Source organism: Hemitrygon akajei, chromosome 11, assembly GCF_048418815.1.
Source record: "Hemitrygon akajei chromosome 11, sHemAka1.3, whole genome shotgun sequence".
In the NCBI taxonomy this organism is placed as follows: domain Eukaryota; kingdom Metazoa; phylum Chordata; class Chondrichthyes; order Myliobatiformes; family Dasyatidae; genus Hemitrygon; species Hemitrygon akajei.
Genome location: NC_133134.1, coordinates 46,867,208 through 46,894,257, shown reverse-complemented (window position 1 = coordinate 46,894,257; position 27,050 = coordinate 46,867,208). Strand labels below are relative to the sequence as shown.

The following is a 27,050-nucleotide window of genomic DNA, read 5'->3' as shown; positions in this document are numbered from 1 at the left end:
TGTTTTGGCACCACAGTTTGGATATTTACAGAGCACCTGAACTCAGGTTCGGCGCTCAGTCATCAGCTCAACTTTGGTTCAGTCTGTGATTGTGTTTAGGATTTTTGTCTCACTTGTATTCTTGTCCAGTCTTGTCAGCATTGTTGTCTAGAATCTAGTCAGGAACCCTTTACTCATTTCAGTTTTGAAATCATGTCTCAATTCTAGGCTCAGATTCACCAGCACTTGGGTTCCTAACCATCCTCGAGGCCTCTCATCACATATTTAGACCCTACAATGCATCCCCATACATGTATCAGGATTATATTCCATTTGTTATTGCCCTGCCCAGCTAATCAATATCATTCGATAGCATTAGACTATCCTCCTCCCTATCAATACCACCAGTTTTCATGCCATTTGCAAACTTCCTGATATACCTCTTATATTTACATTTACATTGTTATAAAATATAACAAAAGTAACAGTCTGAGTATTGATCTCTTCTACTTTTACCAAATCAATTTTTGATCCATTTGGCCTTGTTACCTTGTATCCCATGATCTCTAATCTTTTAATCAGCCTTCTGTGAGGGACCTTATCAAAGGTCTTACTGAAATGCATGTAAACTAGTTAATTTTCAGTAAGTTATTCTTCAAAAAATACAGTTAAATTAGCCAAGATCTCCTATCATCCCTGACCAATTCCTGCCTTTTCCAAGTGTAGGTTAATCCTATTTCACATATTTTTTCCTATAATTTCCTACTATTGATATTAGATTAACTGGCCTATAATAACTTGGATTATCCCCATTACCCTTCCTGAATAAAAGTACGACATTTGCTATCATATGTGTCACTCATTTGAATTGGCACTACCAATCACCATATTGCTCTAAAATTAAAATGGAAAATGGAAAATGCTGGAAGCAGTCGGCAGGCCAGGTAACATTTGAATTGAATTTGAATTTGAATTGACTTTACTTCTTACATCCTTCACATACATGAGGAGTGAAAATCATTACGTTATGTCTCCATCTAAATGTACAATGAGAAACCAAATTAACGTTTTAGGTTGAGGCTGCTTTATCAGAACTATCTCATTGTGCACCTCTTAGATGTAGATGTAGAATTCACATTTAATGATGTGACATTGAGGAAAGCTCCCTCTCCTCCTGAGGTACAGGAACCCTCTCTGATTGTAGCTGAGTTGAGGAGGATCCTAACCAGTAAAAACCCATGCAAAGCTGCAGGGCCAGACAACATACCTGGTGCTGATGGATTGTGCAGCCCAGCTAACAAAGGTCTTAATGGACATCTTTAATATCTCTTTGATCAGTCCACTGTCCTTGTAGCCACCATCATTCCAGTTCCAAGAGAGTGACAGTAATTGGCCTAAACAATTACTGCCCAGCAACACTGACAACAATCATGAAGTGCTTTGACCGGCTGGTAATGGATCATATAAAAATCTACCTTCCAGCTATATTGGACCCTTTCAGTTTGCCTACTACTCAAACTGGTCCACTGATTATGCCATAGCCTCGAACCTTCACTCTGTCCTGTCCCATCTAGAAAAGGATGCCTTATACACCAGGATGTTGTTCATCAACTTCAGCTCGACAATCACCCCTCTGGTAGGTAAACTGCCCTCACTGGGATTCAACATCCCTTTCTTTGACTGGTCCTGGACTTTCTGATGGAAAGACCCCACTTGGTCCAAGTTGGCAACAACATATTAAACTCCACCACACTGAGCACTGGTGCCCCCCAGGGTTGTGTACTCAGCTCGTTGCTGTTCCCACTGCCAGATCCGTCTCGAACTGCATCGTTTGCTGATGATACAACTGTAGCTGGTCTCCTCAATGATGAATTGACATACAGAGAGGGGGTAGGGAGACTTGTCAAATGGTGTGAGAACAACAACCTAAGTCTCATTATCAACAAGGCAAAAGAGATGATTGTGGACTTCAGGAAGGCCCTGGTCGACCACTCTCCATTGAATAGCAATGGCTCTGCTGTGGAGAGAGTGAAGAGCACCAAGTTCCTTGGTGTGTATATAATAGGCAATCTAACCTACATCCACAATACCTCCTCACTATTCAAGAAGGCAGAGCAGCGCCTACAGTTTCTGAGGAGATTGGGGCATTGCAAGGCTCCCCACCCCCATTCTAACAATTTTCTATAGGAGCACTGTCGTGTGTCCTGCCTGGCTGTATCATTGCGTGGTACAGAAGCTGCAAGGCATGAGACCACAGAACCCCACAGAGGATAGTAAAAGCCTTCGAGAGGATCACCGGGGTCTGTCTCCCCCCTCCCCCCCCCCACCATTTGTGACATTTACTAGGACCGTTGCAGACAAAAGGCCCGAAGCATTGTTGAGGATCTTTACCACTCATCTCACAATCTTTTTGACCCACTACTGACAGGAAGCATCAGGACTAAGACTGCCAGACTGGGTAACAGCTTCTTCCCTCAGGCTGTGAGACTAATGAATACCCTGCCACCACCAAGGTCTTGTCACGAGGAGAGAAAACTGCTTACAGTTTACCTGTGCTTCACATTACATGCATTTTGACTAATTTTATTAACTTATTCATGGTAATATTTTGGTTTATGTGCTGTGGGTGATATATATTTTGTGGGTGCACCATGGTCCAGAAGAACATTGTTTTGTTTGGTTGTATAGTACATATGTACAGAGAGATGACAAGAACTTTGAACTTGAACTTGAAATCACAAATACTAAGCACAGCCTCAAGCAGAGATTTCACCTTTTCACACATAATTTCTATCCTACCTATTTCTTCTTCATTAATCTTTTTATGGGTTGAAAAGGCACCAAAAACATCTGAATGTATTGGCTGCCCACTGGTCTCCCAGGCATTAAATCCATGTGGTAAATGGAAATAGAATGAGTGCAGGAGAGCTCAACAAATGGCTTATGTTTGACTAGGTGCTAGGTAACATTCAAACACAAGTTTTATCTCAGATACATTTTATGACCAGGCCACCAGTTCTACATTGCAGCAAAAATCTAAAACAGTCTATGAATGCACATCTTTTGGAAGAAGTGTGAGCACAGAATGACCCAGAAAGTTCATCAAAGTCTGTATTGAGTCATAATTTTCATAAACTACCAGATATGCTTGAGAAAATACAAAGATTCCAAGTTAACAAGTAATCTGTTTAGTGATATTGACTAGAAACTGTCAATAACTCTTTTGCTCTTCTTCATTTCTGTACATGATTCAGAACACTGCTGATTTGATTGGGCAAACTTCACTCCACAGATACTTGGTTTCAAGTGTAAATTAATTTTAAACATCTAGCGTGTAAGTATATAAGGCATAAATACACTATCATTGCGCATTTGTCTTAAATATATTGGACCAAAATGTACAGAAAATTTAATGAATGCGCAAATTAATGTTGTAAAACATATCATGGTGGAAGTTATTGAATTATTTGAACTATTAATTGTAGGACTTATAAATGTGCAGTATTAGCATTTCCATAAATATCATGAAAAGCCTTTCAATTACCACTTATGAACCCCAGAAAAAAATGTAACAGCACAGGGACCCTATTAATAATACAATAAGAAATAAATAAAACATTCAATGTTCAAAAAGGGACAGTTGAAATTGCTAGGTTTCATTCTTGCAGGTAATAAATTGTTCTTCAGACTGTTTAAAAGATAAAATGTCGCATTTTGTTTGATTTTCCTTAACATTCCTTTCTTCCCTCTCATTTTCTTCCCCTCTCGTTCTGTACTTTAATTTCCTCTAAATTCTCCCTGTTTCCATCTCTATCATTGTCCTGATTTCATTTTCTTTTCTCATTAGTTGAGGAAATCGATTGTATTCTGGCCTGGTTCCGGAGGACTGGAAGATTACAAATGTCACTCCGCTATTTAAGAAGGGGGCAAGGAAGCAAAAAGGAAATTATAGACCTGTTAGCTTGACATCGGTGGTTGGGAAATTGTTGGAGTTGATTGTCAAGGATGAGGTTACGGAGTACCTGGAGGCAGATGACAAGATAGGCAGAACTCAGCATGGTTTCCTTAAAGGAAAATCCTGCCTGACAAACCTAGTGCAATTTTTTGAGGAAATTACAAGTAGGCTAGACAAGGGAGATGCAGTGGATGTTGTGAATTTGGATTTTCTGAAGGCCTTTGACAAGGTGCTGCACATGAGGCTGCTAAACAAGATAAGAGCCCATGGAATTACGGGAAAGTTACATACGTGGATATGGCAGGAAACATACGTTGGTTGATTGGCAGGAAACAGAGAGTGGGAATAAAGGGATCCCATTCTGGTTGGCTGCCGGTTACCAGTGGTGTTCCACAGGGGTCCGTGTTGGGGCCACTTCTTTTTATGTTGTATATCAACGATTTGGATTATGGAATAGATGGCTTTGTGGCTAAGTTTGCTGATGATACAAAGATAGGTGGAGGGGCCGGTAGTGCTGAGGAAACAGAGAGTCTGCAGAGAGACTTGTATAGATTGGGGGAATGGGCAAAGAAGTGGCAAATGAATTACAATGTCAGAAAGTGTACGGTCATGCACTTTGGTAGAAGAAATAAACGGGCAGACCATTTATTTAAATGGGGAGAGAATTCAAAGTTCTGAGATGCAACGGGACTTGGGAGTCCTCGTGCAGGATACCCTTAAGGTTAACCTCCAGGTTGAGTCGGTGGTGAGGAAGGCGAATGCAATGTTGGCATTCATTTCTAGAGGAATAGAGTATAGGAGCAGGGATGTGATGTTGAGGCTCTATAAGGCACTGGTAAGACCTCACTTGGAATACTGTGTACAGTTTTGGGCTCCTTATTTAAGAAAGGATGTGCTGACATTGGAAAGGGTTCAGAGAAGATTCACTAGAATGATTCTGGGAATGAGAGGGTTAACATATGAGGAACGTTTGACCGCTCTTGGACTGTACTCCTTGGAGTTTAGAAGAATGAGGGGGGACCTCATAGAAACAATTTGAATGTTGAAAGGCATGGACAGACTGGATGTGGCAAAGTTGTTTCTCAAGGTGGGAGAGTCTAGTACGAGAGGACATGACTTGAGGATTGCAGGGCGCCCATTCAGAACAGAGATGCGAAAAAAAAATTTTTAGCCAGAGGGTGGTGAATCTGTGGAATTTGTTGCCACGGGTGGCAGTGGAGGCCAAGTCATTGGGTGTATTTAAGGCAGAGATTGATAGGTATCTGAGTAGTCAGGGCATCAAAGGTTATTGTGAGAAGGCGGGGGAATGGGACTAAAGGGGAGATTGGATCAGCTCATGATGAAATGGCGGAGCAGACTCGATGGGTTGAATGGCGGACTTCTGTTCCTTTGTCTTATGGTCTTATGGTATTGTTGTACATCAAGGTCCCATGTTCACAGTTGCCCCTGTTCTAAGTTCGGATAAAGGCATTTGCAGTACAAGAATTTCTTGGTGAGATTTTTGAAGGGGAAGCTCCACCAAATGAAGTGAAATAATCCAATTCAGTCAAATCTTGGATCATTAGCGAATCAAAGAATTAAGTATCTAAGACAGATTGACATTCTAGGGTAAGATCACCAACCTAATCCAGTTAGTTTAAACCTTTGACTTCTGGTAACTCAATTTCTTTTTCAGTGTTAACAACAGTCCACTGTAACAAGATAAGTGCTATTATTGAAATTTTCATCTTCAGAAAGTAATGTGCTGGAAAGTTAACTGACTCTATATTAACTTAAGGTGTAAGAAAACATATTACTAGTGTGAGATTTAATTTAGTACTGTAGTTGGTTTGGGCTCATAAATTATCATTGATTATCTACTATAGTTTAATGAAGGAGGGTGTGAGAACGACTTCAAATACTGCATTGATCCTGTTATGTTGCAAAAATATCTAATTACAAATGGAGACAAGTTTAAGATTATATATTAAAGAACATTCTTACTGTATAGATATTTGTTTTGGACATTAACTAAAGACGATAATATAAAAATTGGAATGTAAAATTACCTTTAGTGACTGAAGGAAGCTGAGTCTGCAAATGCATCTGTCTTAACAAGCACACATCTGGTCAGGAAATTGTGGCCGTATCTCTTTTTAATACAAGGGTTAGTGCTGACCCTAGATAGAAAGGGTGGTATTTTGTGTGTGGAGTGGCAAATGATAATTCCATACAAGATAACAAAGTTGTATTGCCAAACACTGGGTCTTTCTGAATTCTGGATATAATAATTTATATTCTTTTGTACTTTATGTATTCAAACTCTGCTTTTTGTGCAATCTCACTATCTATGATGAAAATATTTGCAGGTTATTGAGTTTTGAGGTGGTTATTTGGTGCAGCAGTTAAAATCGTTATGGGTGGGGTGATAAAAAGGTCAAACTGAAGAAACTGGTTTTCAGCACCGCCCTTGTTACTCAGTGTTAGCCTGATGATTTTGTTTTTTTAGAAAAAAAACAATATTATTTCAATGTAAACATATTGGTGAAAATGTAGCTGGAAATTAGGCATAATACTCTTGCTAAAATGATGCTCAACCTCATCAAAATGCTGAATAATTCTTTCTGTTAAGGAACACATTATGCTTAATGTCTGAAAGGAGTAATTTGCATTCAATAAATTCTCTTTGAAATGAGTGAAAATGAAAGGAATGTTACTCCTCTATTGAAATGAGAATTGTATGTCCATTTGTATTTGTAAGTCAATACTGCCCCCTAATGGAATGTTCATCATACTGTAATGCATCAGCAAGAAGTTCTTCTTCAAAGTAGAATGCCTGCTGCTACTATAGAACATAGTGTTCTTGGTGCTATGGTTGTATATGAATTGAAGGCTGTCTTCCTATGTGGGTGAACATAACAGCCAGTTTATGTACACCATGGTCGTGGAAATAGATGAACAGTCAATCTGCCCTGGCTAGTGTTAATCGAAAGGCATGTTAGTCAGGTTTTTGTTTTTCCCCTTCCCTTTTCCTTTCCTGAGAGAGTAGCTACTCTCCTGGGCTGCAAGTCCATAGGTAATAATCATCCTCATTTGAAACTAAGCTACCGTGTCACTCTGGGGGGGTGGGGGGGGGGGGGGGGAGGCATGATCGACAGCGCGCCCTAGCATTCCTAATGACCAGTGCTATTTATTGTTCTTGCGTTAAAATGCTTTTGTGGGATTATGGTGGGATGCTCAAGTTCATTTATCGGAACATTTTAGCTTGATTTATAGTTATTTGCATGTGTTTGTGGGTCACCCTGAATGTAACCGGGGTGTATGATAATCAGCTCCCTCATCTGTATGTGACTGAGTGGGTTCTCTCCCTGGATCATAGTGCTCGCTCTGTTTTTGTGCTTCTTGCAATAAAAATGGCTGTTGAGTTTTTCTTGTTTGTCATTATGCGTCAGGATTGGGATTAGACATTGACGGTGAAGATGAAGAACTACAGTGTTGAATAGAGCGCCTTAAGACCCAAAGAATAAGACCATAAGACATTGGAGCAAATTAGGCCATTTGGCCCATTGAATCTGCTCCGCCATTCAATCATAGCTGATCCTTTTTTTTCCCTCCTCAGCCTCATTTCTTGGCATCCTCCCCGTAACCTTTGATTTCATGTCTAATCAATAACCTACCAATCTCTGCCTTAAATACACCCAAATGACCTGGCCTCCACAGCTGCACGTGGCAACAAATTCCACAAATTCACCACCCTCTGGCTAAAGAAATTTCTCTGCATCTCTGTTTTGAATGGACACCCCTCTATCCTGAGGCTGTGCCCTCTTGTCCTAGACTCTCCTACCATAGGAAACATCCTTTTCACATCTACTGTCTAGGCTTTTCAACAATCGAAAGGTTTCAATGAGACCCACAACCCATCCTTCTGAATTCCAGTGAGTACAGACCCAGAGCCATGAAGCGTTCCTCATATGATAACACTTTCATTCCTGAAATCATCCTTGTGAACCTCCTCTGGACCCTCTCCAATGCCAACACATCTATTCTAAGACGAGGAGGTTCACAGTACTCAAGGTGAAGCTTCACCAGTGCCTGATAAAGCCTGAGCATTACATCCCTGCTCTTGTGTTCTAGACCTCTTGAAATGAATGCGAACATTGCATTTGTCTTCCTCACCACTGACTCAGCCTGCAGGTTAACGGAGTCCCTTTGCATCTCATAGTTTGGGATTTTCTCCCCATTTAGAAAATAGTCCACACATTTATTTCTACTACCAAAGTGCATGACCGTGCATTTTCTGTCATAATGGGGGCGTTGACACAGATACTGAACTACCATGAACAGGACTAGGCATGAGAAGGAAGCAAGGAAAGTGGGGAAGAAAGGACACTGGACATGACACAGGCCCTGGATGAGACAAGGATTCCGGGCCTGGGCTAGGACTTGACTAAGATAGGGGAACCAGGACATGGAACTGGGAACTAGGAGCCTGGCAAACACGAGGAAATCTGCACACGCTGGAAATTCAAGCAACACACACAAAATGCTGGTGGAATGCAGCAGGCCAGGCAGCATCTATAGGGAGAAGCACTGTCAAAGTTTTGGGCCGAGACCCTTCGTCAGGACTAACTGAAAGGAAAGATAGTAAGAGATTTGAAAGTAGTGGGGGGAGGGGGAAATGCGAAATGATAGGAGTAGACCGGAGGGGGTGGGGTGAAGCTAAGAGCTGGAAAGGTGATTGGCGAAAGTGATACAGAGCTGGAGAAGGGAAAGGATCATGGGACGGGAGGCCTAGGGAGAAAGAAAGGGGGAGGGGAGCACCAGAGGGAGATGGAGAACAGGCAGAGTGATGGGCAGTGAGAGAGAGGGAAAAAAAGGGAGGGGAATAAAAGCTAAATATATCAGGGATGGGGTAAGAAGGGGAGGAGGGGCATTAACAGAAGTTAGAGAAGTCAATGTTCATGCCATCAGGCTGGAGGCTACCCAGCTGGTAGATAAGGTGCTGTTCCTCCAACCTGAGTGTGGCATCATCTTGACAGTAGAGGAGGCCATGGATAGACATAACAGAATGGGAATGGGACGTGGAATTAAAATGTGTGGCCAGTGGGAGATCCTGCTTTCTCTGGCAGACCGAGCATAGGTGTTCAGTGAAACAGTCTCCCAGTCTGCGTCGGGTCTCACCAATATATAAAAGGCCACCCCGGGAGCACCGGATGCAGTATACCACACCAGCTGAGTCACAGGTGAAGTGTCACCTCACCTGGAAGGACTGTCTGGGGCCCTGAATGGTGGTGAGGGAGGAAGTGTAAGGGCAGGTGTAGCACTTGTTCCGCTTGCAAGGATAAGTGCCAGGAGGGAGATCAGTGGGAAGGGATGGGGGGGACGAATGGACAAGGGAGTCGCATAGGGAGCGATCCCTGCAGAAAGCAGGGGGGAGGGAAAGATATGCTTGGTAGTGGGATCCCGTTGGACGTGGCGGAAGTTACGGAGAATTATAAGTTGGACCTGGAGGCTGGTGTGGTGGTAGGTGAGGACAAGTGGGACCCTATCCCGAGTGGGGTGGCGGGCGGATGGGGTGAGGGCAGATGTGCGGGAAGTGGGAGAGATGCGTTTGAGAGCAGAGTTGATGGTGGAAGAAGGGAAGCCCCTTTGTTTAAAAAAGGAAGATATCTCCTTCGTTCTGGAATGAAAAGCCTCATCCTGAGAGCAGATGCGATGGAGACAGAGGAATTGTGAGAAGGGGATAGCATTTTTGCAAGAGACAGGGTGGGAAGAGGAATAGTTCAGGTAGCTGTGAAAGTCTGTAGGCTTATAGTAGATGTCAGTAGATAGGCTGTCTCCAGAGATGGAGACAGAAAGATCAAGAAAGGGGAGGGAGGTGTCAGAAATAGACCAGGTAAATTTGAGGGCAGGGTGAAAGTTGGAGGCAAAGTTAATGAAGTCAACGAGCTCAGTATGCGCGCAGGAGGCAGCGCCAATGCAGTTTATTGATGTAGCGAAGGAAAAGAGGGGGACGGATACCCGTATAGGCTTGGAACATGGACTGTTCCACAAAGCCAACAAAAAGGCAGGCATAACTGGGACCCATGTGGGTGCCCATGGCTACACCTTTGGTTTGGAGGAAGTGGGAAGAGCCAAAGGAGAAATTATTGAGTGTAAGAACTAATTCTGCTCGACGGAGGAGAGTGGTGGTCGAGGGGAATTGGTTAGGTCTGGAATCCAAAAAGAAGTGGAGAGCTTTGAGACCTTCCTGGTGGGGGATGGAGGTATATAGGGACTGGACGTCCATGGTGAAAATAAGGCGGTGGGGGCCAGGGAACTTAAAATCATTGAAAAAATTCAAAGCGTGAGAAGTGTCACGAACATAGGTGGGAAGGGATTGAACAAGGGGGGATAAAACTGTGTCAAGGTATGCAGAAATGAGTTTGATGGGGCAGGAGCAAGCTGAGACAATGGGTCTACCTGGACAGGCAGGTTTGTGGATCTTGGGTAGGAGGTAGAAACGGGAAGTGCGGGGTGTGAGAACTCTGAGGTTGGTGGCAGTGGATGGGAGATCCCCAGAGCTGATAAGGTTGGTGATGGTATAGGAGACAGTGGCCTGGTGCTCCTTAGTGGGGTCATGATTAAGGGGTAAATAAGAGGAGGTATCAGAGAGTTGTTACTGTGCCTCAGCCACATAGAGGTCAGTTGGCCAGACTACAACAGCTCCCCCCTTATCAGCGGGTTTTATAGTGAGATTGGGATTGGTGCGGAGGGAGCGGAGAGCAGAGCGTTCGGAAGGAGTGAGGTTGGAATTGGAACAGGGTGTGGTGAAGTCGAGATGGTTGACGTCCCGTCGGCAATTAGCAATAAAGAGATCCAGAGCAGGCAGAAGACCAGAGCAGGGTGTCCATGAAGAGGAGGAGGGTTAAAGACGGGAGAAGGGGTCATCGGTGGGGGTAGGAGAGTCCTTGTCAAAGGAGTAAGCTCGGAGACAGAGCCGGCGGGAGAAGAGTTCAGCGTCATGGCATACATGGAACTCGCTGAGGTGTGGGCGAAGGGGGACAAAGCTGAGGCCCTTACTGAGGACAGAGTGCTCTGCCTCAGAGAGTTGAAGGTCGGAGGGAATGGTAAAGACCCGGCACGGATGAGAGATGGGATCAGAGTGGGGAGGGAGGCTGGTGGTGTCGGTGGAGTGGGGAGGGTTGAGTTGAGTGGAAGATGGAGCCTCTGAGGGCCCAGGAGCTGACGATGGGATCTGAGGGAGAGGGGATTGCATGGTGGTGGTGGGGGAAGGGGAGATAGGAGTCACAATCGCAGCACGTGAAGACCCGGCCTGGAGTTCAAGGCTGGAGTCGCAGTCGGTGGTTGCGCAATCGCTTTGAAGCTGCCCATGGTCGTTGGAACCCGCGGTGATGGTGCTGGAGTCCGGGTTGTGAACATGCCCTGGGTCACTGGAGCAGCCGAGATCGATGGCCGGGGTGAATCCATGGCCGTTGGAACCCGCGGTGATGGCGCTGGAGTCCGGGTTGTGAACATGCCCTGGGTCGCTGGAGCAGCCGAGATTGATGGCTGGGCCCAGTGCCACGATACGAAGTCCGTGCTCTGGGGTCTGCAGATGGAAGATCTTGCGATCCTTGCAGGACGTGATAAAGTCAAAGAAACAGCAATTGCACGCATGGATCCGATGGAGGATGAAATAACGGGCAGGTCCATTGCAAACGGAGAAAAAGGTGTCCCGGAGGTGTGGAAGGGATTGTGATAGGGACGCCAGGTACCTTCTCATGGCGGAGAGTGTCGCCCTCAGAGCTCGACGGGAGAAACAACGGGAGGCAGAGTCAATTTAATGTGAGTACCTGGGATCCTCAGAGGGTCCAATTTGAGAAGCTCAAAAACGGATCCTGAAGCCAACTGGAGTCAGTTGGTGGCGGAGACATGTTCCAAGGAAGGATATATGGCTGTAATAACGGGTCTGTGTCAAAATATGATCAAAAAGTTGAAGGGCCGAAGAAATTATAGATGGGGAGCAGCGAGAGAGGGTTTCACTGAACTCCCGTTGAAGAGAAGATTTAAACTTTTTCAGTGTAGGCATCACTGGCAGAGGCTTCGCAGTAGTGAATTTAAAAGGCAAACCCGAGGAAATCTGCAGATGCTGGAAATTCAAGCAACACACACAAAATGTTGGTGGAACACAGCAGGCCAGGCAGCATCCATAGGAAGAAGACCTGTCGACATTTCTCTAGGAGCCTGGGCTTGGACTCTGAGCCGGAGACTGGACAAGGACCCAGAACCTGGGTTTTGACTCGGGTTTAGACCCCAGAACTAGGCAAGGACATGACGAGGCTTGAGTATGGACTCCGAGCCAGAGACTGGGCAAGGACCCAGAACCTGGGTCTTGACTCGGGCTCGGTCTCCAGAACTAGGCTTGGACAGGATGACGAGAGACAACAGGACTGGACGTGAGGCTCCTGGACAGGACAAGGGAACCCCAGCACAGGACGAGGGAACCCCAGCACTGGGCTGGGCAAGGTACTCCTGGGCTGGGCGAGGCACCTGGACAAGACGAGAACGCAAAGTCGTGGCTTGGACAGGACAAGGATCTTGGACGTGGCTAGGACTAGACGAGACCCCAAAGCCTTGACTTGGTCAAGGGAGAAACAGGAACACAAAGCCTTGGTTGAGGGAGAGACAGGAACATGGAACACAGAGCCAGGACCCCTCCTTGGGTACAGGACGTAGGGCCAGGACTCATACACAGAACACAGAGCCAGGACCCCTCCTTGGGTACAGGACGTAGGGCCAGGACTCATACACAGAAAACAGAGCCAGGACCCCTCCTTGGGTACAGGACATAGGGCCAGGACATTACACAGAATGCAGAATACGATGAGACAGTTCCCAACACAAGGTAGCGGCAGACAGCCGGACCTACCTAGCGAAGGCATTGTCACAGACAGTTCCCAACACTAGGTAGCAGCAAACAGCCAGACCTCTCCAGCGAAGGCATGGACACAGAGACAGTTCAAAACAACAAAAGACAATTCCTTACCTTGCTCCAGTGGTAAAACTAGACAGCGGTGAAGGCAAGGTGAGGTGATGCTCCAGGAGGAAGGTGAAGGGAAGGGATACAGACAGGGTGTTTGGACAGGAACAATCCAGCAACCAGAGGCTGAATCCTGAAGCTAGTTATGAAGCCAGCCCAAATGAGAATCAGCTGCCTCAACAGAAACTGGGGAAAACTGGAAAACCGGGAATAAGGAGCGTGGACCGGACCATGACATTTTCCAACATTATATTTCATTTGCCACTTTCTTGCCTGTTCTCCTAATCTTTTTAAGTCATTCTGCATCCTACCTGTTTCCTCAACTCTACCTGCCCCTCCACCAATCTTTGTATCATCTGTAAACACGACAGCAAAGTAATCTATTCCATCATCTAAATCATTTATATACAGCATAAAAAGAAGTGGTCATTGGCAGCTAACCAGACAAGGATTCTTTTATTCCCACTTGCTCAATTCTTCCAATTAGCCAATGCTCTAACCATGTTAGTAACTTTCCTGTAATACCATCGGCTCTTAACTTAGTAAGCAGCCTCATGTGAGGCACCTAGTCAAAGGCCTTCTGAAAGTCCAAATGTACAACATCCACTTTATCTATCCTACTTGTAATCTCCTCAAAGAATTCCAACGGGTTCGTCAGGCAGGATTTTCCATGAAGGAAACCATGCTGACTTTGTCCTAGCTTGTCCTGTGTCACAAAATACTCCCATCATCTCATCCTTAAAAATTGACTCTTAACATCTTCCCAACCACTGAGGTCAGGCTAACTGGTCTATAATTTCCTTTCTGCTACCTTACTCCTTTCTTAAAGAGTGGAGTGACATTTGCAATTTTCCACTCCTCTGGCACCATACCAGAGTCCAATGATTTTTGAAAGATCATTTCTAATGCTGCCACAATCTCTAACACTACCTCTTTCAGAACCCTAGGGTGCAGTTCATTTGGTCCAGGTGACTTATGTACCTTTAGGTCTTTCAGCTTTTTGAGCATCTTCTCTCTTGTAATAGTAACTGCTTCCACTTCTATTCCTTCACACACTACAACTTCTGGCACACTGCTAGTGTCTTCCACAGTGAAGACTGATACAAAATACTCATTTAGTTCATCTGACATCTCCTTGTCCCCCATTATTATTTCTCCTGCCTTATTTTCTAGTGTTCCTATATCCACTCTCATCTCTCTTTTATTTTTTACATACTTAAAAAAGCTTTTACTATCCACTTTGATATTATTTGCTAGCTTCCTTTCATATTTCATCCTTTACCTTTTAATGGTTCTTTTAGTTGCTCTCTGTAGGTTTTTAAATATTTCCCAATCCTCTATCTTCCCACTAATTTTTGCTTTGTTGTATGCCCTCTCTTTTGTTTTTACATCAGCTTTGACTTCTCTTGTCAGCCACGGTTGTACTATATTGCCGTTTGAGTATTTCTTCACTTTTGGAATACACATGTCCTGCACCTTCCTCATTTTTTCCCAGAAATGCATGCAATTTCTGCTCTGCTGACATCCCTGCCAATTTACTTTGGCCAACTCCTCTTTCATGCCACTGTAATTTCCCTTACTCCACTGAAATACTGCTATGTCAGACTTTACTTTCTCCCTATCAAGTTTCAAGTTGAACTCAATCATATTGTGATCACTGGCTCCTAATGGTTATTTTACCTTAAGCTCCCTAATTGCCTCTGGTTCATTACATAACACCCAATCCAGTATAGCTGATCCCCTAGTGGGCTCAACAGCAAATTGCTCTAAAAAGTCATCTCTTAGGCATACAATAAACTCACTCTCTTGAGATCCATTGCCAACCTGATTTTCCCAATCTACCTGTGTGTTAAAATCTCCCATAAAATCTATCATAATGATGTCGAGAGATGGAGCAGTATGTCTCCCTGCACCGCCAGGCCTGGCCCATGAATGTAGAATTAAGAGGGAGAACCTGGGAACCGAGCATCGTGCTTTCCCAGGGAACCCCAACAGGGCAAGCGCACCCAGGTTCCCCAACCTGGGGGACAAGGCGGAGTGCATCACCCACTTCTGTTGCGACCCGCATCGGGGAATCCAAGAAGCCACAGCCATGGGAGGACGGGCAACATGGCAGGCACCACTGAAGCCACCGGAGCAAGAGGAAGATCAATGGGCCTCAGCAATTCACAGTTCAAGGTCCACCCTGAAGCTCTCCAGATACAATGGTCCCGGCCGCCTGAAGCCTTACCTGGCGCAAGTCAAACTCTGCATGGTACAGCTGGCAGAGCTCTATTGAGACGGTGGTGCATCTTGCCCTGACGCTGGAGGGAGATGCCCTATGGACATCCTCAACCTAATGCCGACTGAGCAGTGTGACTACAGGGCCCTCATAATGGTGTCTGAGGGAAGAAATGGACAGCAGACAGCGCCATGTGGGAGAAAGCCTGGGGGCATTTGAGGCAGATCTCTGCCATTATGCTCAGTATGGCCCTCCTCAGTTCCCTCCTATGGTGCAGGAAGAGCTTGCCCTCCAGGCCTTTTTAAAAGCATTGACGCCGGAGTGTCTTCGGCAGCATGTTCGCCTGACATCACCATCATCGTTGGCTGAGGTGGAGAGGGCAGAAGTAGTTTTAGTCCCCCAAGATGCTCCACCGTGCCACAGGCCAGTGCAGCCATTGGGAAATGCCGAGAGGGCGGTGCTGTCAAAGACCTCCAGCGAAACTCTTCCATTCTCGCGTTTGCAGGTGAGCCGTCTGGGTGAAGAGCAAGGCTTATACGTGGACTGCATGGTGGAGGGCTTCAGATGCCGTGCGTTGGTGGACACAGGGTCAACCATCATTTGGCCTCAACACGGACCAGCCATCCCTGCCTGGTTGGACAATGATGGCAGTCCAGCTGGCTACGGTCACCAGTGACTGTAGGGAAGAGGTGGCTGCATATTGCACTGAAGAAACACAGTGCAGCATGAGGTATGGCTGACTGACATCTGGGAGTCCTGCATCATTGGCCTGGGCCTGCTGTCCTGCTGGAGGGCCTGTGTGGGTGTGCCGAAGCTGTGGTTCTCCGGCAGGGCAGCTCCAGGAAGTGGACCAGGTGGGCATAGCAACAACCACCACTGGTCTCACAGTGTCCTGCCACAGGGCAGCACACCCTGCAGCGGCCGAATGCAACACAGCAAAACTAGGGGCAAGCGCCACTTCCAGTGGTAGCTGGGGGCGAGGTAGACCTCCTCACCATTGTCCAGCAGCTGGGCAGTGAGCAGGTGAGCGTTCCTGTTCCGGCCCAGGTGAGGGGATGGCTGAGCTTGGGACGGTGGCTTGTGTGGGTAGAGGCCTCTGTCCTGGATCCAGAGGCCAATGCCTTACACTCTCAGTGAGGAACACCGGAAGTGCACAGCGGACTGCTGTTCCAGTGGTGGCAGTTTTCCGATGGTGACAGACATCTCCTGCAGCTGGTGGTCCCCCCCCCCCCCCGCCCCTGGGGGCCCTGCGCCACCATGCTGCGATTGGTGCACAGTCCGGTGGGGGCCGGCCATTTCAGGGTCACAAAAATGTTGGCAAGCTATGCAAATGTTCCTACTGGCGTGGGTACAGGCAGGACGTGAAGCTCTTCATACACTGCTGCGATGCTTGCATGTCCCAGAGGATGGCCGGCCAACAGTCTGGGGTGCCAATGCAGGAGTACATGGTGGGGGCCTCAGTAGGAGTTTACTGCCCATTCTGGAAGAAGGGACTATCCCCCAAGCTGGAAAGCCATGGGAAGGGGCCGGGAGAGGTGCTGAACCACATCTCTGATGCGGTATACCAGGTGCGGTTGCCTGAGTGGCGGAAGGCAGTCATGCTGCACAGGGACCTGCTGACACCATGTCTGCCCCTTGGCCACCACTAACCCAGCGAGGCTGTAGGAAGAAAATGACACTCTGGGAGCCCTGCCTCTTACCTCACCAAAGAGTGTGTCCTTTGGGGGTCTCCATAAATTGCCCAGTGCCCCAGGTGACAGCACCCAGACTTCCAGACTTTGCTGTGGACTCGGTAATTGCCAGGGATAGCTGACTCCACAAGTGGGGGCAGTGTGGCACTCCAGTTGGGGGGGGGCGCGTGGTTGACAGCTTCTCGCAGCATTATTGTTCTTGTGTTAAAATGCTTTTGTGGGATTATGGTGGGATGTTCAAGTTCATTTATTGTTCCATCTTAGCTTGGGTTACACAGTTATTCGCATGTGTGTTTGTGGGTTAATCTGACTGTAACTAGGGTGTGTGACAATCAGCTTCCCCATCTGTTTGTGACTAATTTTTGATTGCCACTTACACTCCCAGCAAGAGAGTGGTTAGACTTCAACTGCTGATAGATATTCTATTAGGTAAGTTGCTTTGATGACAATTGTAGGATAGTTCCTATTGCTTTAAAGTGACATTAAGATGGCAGGCAAAATTAAGGAGTGGAAATTTGTTGGTCAGTATGCCTTTATACCCACTACTTTAATTAATGTATCAGAGAGGATATTCACATGATTCATTCATAAACATTACTCTAAAATTGACTATCAGGAAACCCCTTTCCTAAAACCTATTTACTAATAGAGCACTTACTGAGATCGATCCTGTTCATGAAATATTAAGGACTCTTTTGCTGTTTAATACCAATGCAGTGAAAAAAACATAGTAATTTGTAAAGTATATTTTTATTATAATATCATTTTGCATAGAATCGTTTTGGTACAGAAGAAACCCATTCAATCATCATGGCTATTTTTGCTTTTTTTTTTAATGTTCTTGACACAACATGCAAAATTATGTGTTTAGATGATCATGCTTTGAGAATTAAGTTAACTTATTGATTCAGACCAATGAGGGGAGAGAATTGGGAAATACAATGTATTTAAGGGCATTTTAAGTTCGGTTGTTGGAAGTATTACAAGAATTATAAATTGTAATTGATATTTGCAAAACTATTATTCATGCAGAGAAAATGATAGATTTGTTGATTGCCAGATTGGCATTGATATTTAGTTTTATGAGATTTAGTTCAAATATTAATAACTGTGTCTCAATTATGTGTATTTTAATCCCAAGTTGGCTTTTAATATTGTTCTGAGAAAGTAGCTTTGAATATTTTACTATGTATGATGTATGTTTCTTCAAATTTCTTCAAATTTCCAAGCAGATTATCATTATTTTCTCGCTGTTTTTATGAGAACAGTTAAGTGGTCTAATTTTTTGCTGAACCATAATATGGAGTTACTTTGTACTTGAAGACTTTTATACAGTTGTTTCCAGTATCCACAACAAACACTTGACCATTGCTTGAGCAGGACAAAATTGTAGGCTTTTTGAGGCCTTCAGACACAATACATACGGGAGATCCATTTCTTTGGAAAAAGCATTACATTTCATTTCTGCTCATCTGCGACCATGACGTTCCCTTCAGTATTGGCACATATCCCAGCAGGATTACCAAATGACTGAAGATATTTTAGGCCAATTGAATGCATGAATTTTAGGTTTCTTCCATACACCTTAGCATCATCACACTCTTCACTCACTACTATTCTCTCATCATATGTTGAACATATGTATCTGGGCTCCCTTAGACCTGTGATAGTTTGTGCTTTCAGCAGCCTGAAGGCATGATCAATAGCAAAATAATGAACTTTGCTGTATAATCAGCCACAAAGAGCTTTCCAGAAGGGTCTATATCTATACCTTTGGGACAATCAATTTTCCCAATATTTTTTCATTCTCCTTCGGAGAAACTTGAATGTGAATTGAAGATTCGAACAGCTCCACCCATCATATCAGTAACTGCCACCATTCCACTCCTAGTAAGAGTTATGTCTTCTGGTAGGAAAGGCTTTTTACTTCTTCCCTGGTGCTGAACATAGTACAGCGATTTTAATACTTGATCAGACTGCTTCAATACACAGACCCATGGTGAGCTGACACTAACAATATAAATAGTCCCATCCAAACACCAATGGTACCACTTAAGTCATTAGAACTATCACCATATGGGTTTGCAATTTTATACAGGAACTCATTTTGATGGAATTGAGCAAGGTTTCCAATATTCTTAATATCTTGACATATTTGTGATGCTTCCTGTGATAGATGACTCAAGTGCTGCACTGTCACCATACCTAATCCACTGTGACACTTTAGCAGTGGTCCTGTCTTTAGCAGAACTTCACTTGTAGGTTATGCATTATTCTCACTCGCTTTTCTTTGAGTTTTGAGGCTTCAAATGAGTCCATTATTATTGATCTGTTTCATACCTGAAAAATAAAAAAGCTGTTTGGTTTGCTTATTTTTAAAAATGTCTGTAGGAACTGACATGCTAAACTAATTTATTGCTGTGCAAATCACTTAATATAACATCTATTAAAATATTTGACTCTGTATTTACCACTTTTTCAAAAGGTATTTTTAGACAATCCATTACTAGGCTTCTGCTGATCAATATCCATGATTAATAACTGGATCAGAAACAGAAAATAGCTGAAATTTTAATTCTACATTTTACACATTTTAATTACACCTCCCATTCCCATTCTGATATGTCTATCCATGGCCTCCTCTACTGTCAAGATGAACCCACACTCAGGTTGGAGGAACAGCACCTTATATTCCGTCTGGGTAGCCTCCAACCTGATGGCATGAACATTGACTTCTCTAACTTCCATTAATGCCCCTCCTCCCCTTCTTACCCCATCCCTGATATATTTAGTTTTTTCCCTCCTCCCCCCTTTTTTTCTCTCTCTGCCCATCATGCTGCCTGTTTTCCATCTCCCTCTGGTGCTCCCCTCCCCCTTTCTTTCTCCCTAGGCCTCCCGTCCCATGATCCTTTCCCTTCTCCAGCTCTGTATCCCTTTTGCCAATCACCCTTCCAGCTCTTAGCTTCACCCCACACCCTCCGGTCTTCTATCATTTCGGATCTCCCCCTCCCCCTCTTACTTTCAACTCTCTTACTATCTTTCCTTTCAGTTAGTCCTGACGAAGGGTCTCGGCCCGAAGCGTCAACAGTGCTTCTCCCTATAGATGCTGCCTGGCCTGCTGTGTTCCACCAGCATTTTGTGTGTGTTGCTTGAATTTCCAACATCTGCAGATTTCCTCGTGTATACCTGAAAAACTCAGCTGGTTAGGCTATATCTGCAGAAAAAGAAACAGTCAATATTTTGGCTGTTTCATCAGAACTGAAAAAGCTGTGTGATGATACAAGGGACTGCAGACACTGGAATATAGAGCAACGTCAACCATTTGTTCACCTCCACTGATGTTGTTTGACTTGGTGAGTTCTTCTGGCAGCTTGTTTTTTGTAAACTTTATAATCTCTCTGGTGTGTCTTGGAAAGGATCACTTCTCTATGTTAGCTTACACCAATATTTAATTTTTTTTTTGAGATCTGCATCCTCTCCTCAACATAAAAAAGTGTTTCCAAAACATATCCAACATTTAGTTTTGTTAGGACTACCATTTAAAGTAAATTCAAGTTTTTCACTGACGCAAGGGAGACAAAACAATTAAAATGGCAGCTTGGGAAAGTTTTAGAAAGGTGAACAAAGTTCCCCATGACGGTCCCCCTTTACCAATTTTAGATACCGTTCTTCTACATTTGATACGTTGCGGATTGGGGACTATCATGGGAGCAGGGCCCCACCCTTCTGCTTCTGTGTATCTGTGGTAGGTCGGGCAACATTTGGGATTATAAACTGATGGTGGAAAATTTGGTGCCTAATTTCTGGTTGCTTTAAGCTCCAACATTTAGATTTATCCTCCTATTCACTCAAATCCAGGCTTTACCTTCTAACTGAACATATCTGGCTTAACAAAATAGTAACAGCACAGCAGATATTACTTACAGAATGGAACTTCAATGTTTCTGAGACGAATGAACAATATCCAAGTATGCACTTGAGATGTTGCAACAAACGTGCACTAAATGAAACAATCAGGGAGAGTGGTTTTGGATTTTTGTTGTTAGCGACAAGAGAACAGTTGCCAAAGAGGTTACATCCTGATTTATAACAGCAATGCCCAGTGTGCACCACTGCATTTCAAAGCAAACAAAACAAACATTTTAAATAGTTCCTTTAGTTACACAGTAATCAACAGAACATCGCAATAACACTTTCAGATAGGGAAAAGGCTTGAATTTTTTACTTTGAGCAGGCTGTATTGATCTAATGAAATACAGTAGTTCAGAGAATGATTCATATTTCTGACTCTGAAATTCTGCAAGGGTACAGCTTCAGTATCATCACAAGGAGACTAACATGAGCCCAAAGAAGTGGTGTAAGATGGACGTTCACCTACTTGCACTGTTCATTTCGGGTTCCAGTAGTCCCCTTGTAGTATTGGAGTCATGTGGAGTTTCAGAGACTAAATGCTTACCAAAATTTCTAAGGAAAAGTGCAGTTTTGGTTTGACTGACTCTTTCTGCTTTCGACATCATTTGAACATCTTAACTCTTATTTTTTTTATTTACCTTTCAGTTCTATTGTGGCTTCAGTGTGCACGAGTTTGAACTAGAAATCTTTCCTTGGCTTTGATAGGTGAAATGACTGTGTGAGACAAGAGGGGACAATGGTTGCAGAATATTGCTGCAGGCAGTGACCTTTACTGCAATATGTGAGCACAGGTAAAAACATAACTAGGCTCCTACCTTCTGGGTGATCTTCACCTTTAATTGGATTTACTTGTGTCACAATTTATTCAAAAGATCTTTAAGAATCTGTCATTTTCTTCAAAACAAGCCTTCGGTATAGTTTCATTTCTGAGGAACTTAAGGATTCTCTTATCCATTAGATTTGAAAATTGGAGAATTTTTTTATTTCTACATCACTTTATTTCAAATGCAGTGGTAGATTTCATCGGTGGCACAAATACTTATTGCAATAAATTTAAACTGACAATATATTTTAAATCCCTGCCATACAATTTTTAAAGCTGGGAGAGTATAATGATTTTCAGATTCTATAGCGCCTAAAAAGGCACATTAAATGTATTCTGTGTGGAAGTTTTGTGCCAGTTTTGTTTTGGAGTCATACACTGTAACATGGAAACAGATCCTTTGGTCTACTGAGCTCATGCTGATCACCAAACATGCATTTAGACTAATCTCACACTAATTCTTCTCACAACTGTAAAGTCATTTTTGTAAATATTTTATGACATACAATAAACCAGCATTTCATGGGAGAATATACAGAAAGGTCCTTCCTTGTGGCTCCATCATAAAGTAGGCTGTTGATTGCAAGGTGACATGCTGAATAGAGCGGCAATTGGGAAGGTACGCAAGTTCAGACTGAGAGATGGGGATGTAAGGGATTGAGCATTCAGTGATAGATATCTGAGGGAGTGGCAAAAGGTGTTAGGAGCGCATGGGACATAGGCTGCAAAGGGGTGATTGGACAGGAATGAACACCAGCAAAATTTGTTAAATACCCAACCAAAAACTAATGAAAAATGGGAGCAGGGAGAAGCTATTTCCCTAAACTGGGATTAGTTAATGCTTGTCACTGTTCATGTGTACGAAAGCAGGACCCAAATATGTTGGAAAACAATAAATGGTTCTTTCTGTTTAGAAGACCGTAAGTAGTGGGCTACTACAGGGGTTGGTGACAAAAGTGACAACAATTGTTGGCAGAATTTCAGAAGGTGATGAGAAGGCATACGGAAGTGAGGTATATCAGCTGTTTGAGTGGTGTCGCAGCAACAACCTTGCACTCAACGTCAGTAAGACCAAAGAATTGATTGTGGACTTCAGAAGGTGTCAGATGAGGGAACACACACTGTCCTCATTGAGGGATCAGGAGTGGAAAGGATGAGCATTTTCAAGTTCCTGGGTTCTTTGAGGATCTATCCTGAGCCTAATAAATCGATGCAGTTACGAACAAGGCACAACTGTGGCTATATTTCATTAGGAGTTTAAGGAGATTTGGTATTCCCCACAGACACTCACAAATTTCTACAATGTACTGTGGAGAGCATTCTAACTGGCTGCATCATTGTCTGGTATGGGGGTGGGGAGAGCACAGGATTGAAATAAATTGCAGAATGTTGTAAGCTTAGCTCCAACATGGGCACTAGCCTCCCCAGCATCTTGGACATCTTCGAGGAGGATGCCTCAAAAAGGCAGCATCCATATTTAATGACCCACATCACCCTGGACATGCCCTCTTCTGAACATGTTTCTGGACATGCCACCATCAGGAAGGATGTACCTGAAGGTAAACACTCAATGATTCAGGAATAGCTTCTTCCCTTTTACCATAAGATTTCTGAATAGACATTGAGCTCATGAACACTACCTTGCTACATTTTTTTCTCATTTTGCACCACTTATTTAACTTAACTTTTTAAATATATGTGCTTACTGTAATTTATAGTTATTATTATGATGTATTGCAATGTACTGCTGCCACATAGCAACAAATTTTATGACATGCCAGTTATATTAAACCTGATTCTGAAAAGTAACCCATGTTTGGACTGGCATATAAAGGGAGCATTAAAACAGCATAGTAGGTCACCCTAAGAGTGACCATTGTGGGTTGCTCTTTTGAACTAAAAAAATGAGACTTCAGTTGCAAAGTGAATTGTTAGGTTCCCTTTGTAATGCTGCCCCAACATGGACATATCATTAAATTGGAAACAGAAAGTTTGGTTGTAGCTCATCTTTCTTAGGAGGGAACTGTTACAATCAATCTCCTTACTCTACTTTTCCCTGAGAGTTATTTTGCAAAGAGCATAAACTATGAGGCTGATCTGATCCTTTCCTAATGTATTAGCTTGGAAATCTACCTTAGAATCATATAATTTCTGTTTCTTTTCTCATGCTTTCAATGCCTGATGGTCAGCAAGTAGAGTGAAAACTGGGTGAAGTCTACAGAAGATAGCTCAATTCCCTGCCTGAGCAATAAAACTGAAAGCCTATCTTTATGGTTGAGATCTATAGCTAGAGATTGCAAACCACTCCCTATGGATCCAGAATTTTAAAAAATGTGCAGCTTCCAGGAGAAGCTCCCCATTCCTATTGGTGCAGTAATCACTGGGAAGGGCTAATCCACCTTAAAGGAACTCTCTTATGACAATTATTGAACAACTGTATAAGGAGAACAAAAGACCAGGAGAGCGGGGACATTGTTACCTCCTAGGCATATACACAACACTCCATGTGATTGTCTTCTCCAACTAAGTCTTATGTCATGAGTGTCCTCATATCACAGTGTGTTGTTGGGTGACCTGCAGGCAGAGATCATTACATGCTGCTTTGATGTGCATTGAATTAAAAAGGGCTGCAGTTGGTGAAGGAATAACCAATGATGAGTTGTCCAACTAATAACTAGTTCCATTACCCTGAACATTAAAGACAGAGGTTGCCATATGCAAGACAAAAATGTTATAGTGGATGCTTTTATTGGCACCTTTTCCTTGATCTGCATTTAGTATTTGCATGTATTCACCTGGCTGTACTTCTACTCCCTGAGTACAGGCAGAGACTGAAGACTGCAGCACCAGTAGTGAGGACCAAGAAGGTCTGGACAAGGGAAGCACAGGAGTGCCCATAGGACTGCTTTGAATTGGTGGACTGGACTGTATTCAGGGATTCATCTTTGAACCTGGATGAGTATGCTGCAGTTCTTACCGACTTCATTAAAACCTGTGTGGATGAGTGTGTGCTTACAAAGACTTACTGTACATTCCCAAGCCAAAAGCTGTGGATGAACCAGCAGGTACATTGTCCGCTGAAGGTTAGATCTATGGCATTCAAGTCTGGCGACCCAGGCCTGTAGCAGGTATGATTTGCTGAGGGCTACGTCAAGGGTGAAAAGGTTGGAGGTGACATTGGATGCATGACAACTCTGGCAGGGTTTGTAAGACATTACTTCCTACAAAGTGAAACCCAATAGCATGAATGGCAGCGATGCCTCACAACCAGATGAACTCAATGCCTTCTATGCCCGCTTTGAAAGGGAGAATACAACTACAGCTGTGAAGATCCCTGCTGCACCTGATGACCCTGTGATCTCTGTCTCAGAAGCTGATGTAAGACTGTCTTTAAAGAGAGTGAACACTTGTAAGGCGGAAGGTCCCGATGGAGTACCTGAAAACCTGTGCCAACCAACTGGCGGGAGTATTCAGGACATTTTCAACCTCTCACTGCTACGGGCAGAAGTTCCCACTTGCTTCAAAAAGCCAACAATTATACCAGTGCCTAAGAAGAATAATGTGAGCTACCTTAATGACTATCGCCCAGTAGCACTCACGTCTACAGTGATGAAATGCTTTGAGAGGTTGGTCATGACTAGACTGAACTGCCTCAGCAAGGACCAGGATCCACTGCAATTTGCCTATTGCCGCAACAGGTCAACGGCAGATGCAATTTCAATGGCTCCTCACATGGCTTTAGACCACCTAGACACCACAAGCACCAATGTCAGGATGCTGTTCATCAACCATAGCTTACCATTTAATGCCATCATTTCCACAATCCTGATTGAGAGGTAGCAGAAGCTGGGCCTCTGTACCTCCCTCTGCAATTGGATACTCGACTTCCTAACTGGAAGTCCACAATCTGTGTGGATTGGTGATAACATATCCTCTTCGCTGACGATTAACACTGGTGCACCTCAGGGGTGTGTGCTTAGCCCACTGCTCTACTCTCTATATACTCATGACTATGTGGCTAGGCAGAGCTCAAATACCATTTATAAATTTGCTGATGATACAACCATTGTTGGTAGAATCTCAGGTGGTGATGAGAGGGCATACAGGAGTGAGAAATACCAACTAGTGGAGTTGTGCCACAGCAACAACCTGACACTCAACATCAGTAAGCCAAAAGAGCTGATTGTGGACTCCAAGAAGGGTAAGACAAAGGAACACATACCAATCCTCATAGAGGGACCAAAAATGGAAAGGGTGAGCAGTTTCAAGTTCTTGGCTGTCAAGATCTCTGAAGATCTAACCTGATCCCAACATATCGATACAATTATTAAGAAGGCAAGACAGTGGCTATACTTCATTAGGAGTTTGAAGAGATTTGGTATGTCAGCAAATACACTCAAAAGCTTCAATAGATATACCGTGGAGAGCATTCTGTCAGACTGCATCACTGTCTGGTATTGTTGGGGGGGGGTGGGTGGGGTGCTACTGCACAGGACTGAGAGAAGCTGCAGAGGGTTGTACATTTTGTCAGCTCCATCTTGGGTACTAGCCTACAAAGTTCCCATGTCATCTTCAAGGAGCAATTCCTCAGAAAAGCAGCATTCATTATTATGGACCTCCAGCACCCAGGACATGCCCTTTTCTCACTGTTACTGTCAGGTAGGAGGTACAGAAGCCTGAAAGCACACACTCAGCAATTCAGGAACAGTTTCTTCCCCCCGCCATTGAATTCCTAAATGGGAATTGAACCCTTGGGCACTACCTTACTTTTTTAAATATATATGCACCATTTTTAATCTATTCAATATATGTATACTCTTATCTATCTATCTATCTATTTATTTATTGATTGATTATTATTTAATTTGTTTTTTTTCTTCTATATTATGTATTGCATTGAAATGCTGATGCTAAGTTAACAAATTTCATGTCACATGCAGGTGATAATAAACCTGATTCTGATTCTGTATACTCAATGAAGATCACAGGTTGCACCAAAAAGTTTCAGGATCTTGTTAAAGGAAGGAAACAGATAATGTGTGAATTGTGATTCCATGACTGATGATGGGAAAACAAGTATCGGCTGTGCCAAGATAACTGACATGTGCTGCCACTCTTTCCTGATGGTCACAGTTTCAGCCGTTAATGATCTCATTCAAGTAAAATAATTTACATGCCTATGAACATGGACATTAATGGACCCCAGTTTCTTGGCATTTAAGTTTACCTCAGTCTAGTCCTGCCCACAAATAAAATTTCTAACAGTGTACAGGGACTAGATGATGAAGACACTTTGGTTGGAATGGGTGAGTTGGGCTGATAGTGATGTTTCTATGCTGTATAACTCTGTGACTAAGCGACAGGGATATATAGATGCAGTGTATTGGTATGCCACTAGATGTAGCAGTAACCTGACTCAATCTATGCATTGGAACACTGCACATTGAGCGCATTTTGACATCTGATGA

The 27,050-nt window shown here is 43.8% G+C and overlaps 2 protein-coding genes across 2 annotated transcripts in view; both read right to left on the bottom strand.

Annotated features, from left to right (window-relative positions):
• The window catches only part of pigq (phosphatidylinositol glycan anchor biosynthesis, class Q), a 53,728-nt gene extending 47,720 nt beyond the window's left edge, over positions 1-6,008 (bottom strand). The window contains exon 1 of the mRNA XM_073060770.1: positions 5,983-6,008. The gene's annotated coding sequence lies outside the window, so the exon portion shown is untranslated. The remainder of the gene's footprint in view (positions 1-5,982) is intronic.
• An 11,980-nt stretch (positions 6,009-17,988) lies between these two features.
• Positions 17,989-20,870, bottom strand: LOC140735100 (NHL-repeat-containing protein 4-like). Its single transcript, XM_073059896.1, is given in 3 exon segments — positions 17,989-18,286; positions 18,288-19,187; positions 20,772-20,870. Coding segments are annotated over 2 exon segments (282 nt in total). The 5' UTR covers positions 18,408-19,187; positions 20,772-20,870; the 3' UTR covers positions 17,989-18,124.
• Between the last annotated feature and the right edge of the window lie 6,180 nt (positions 20,871-27,050).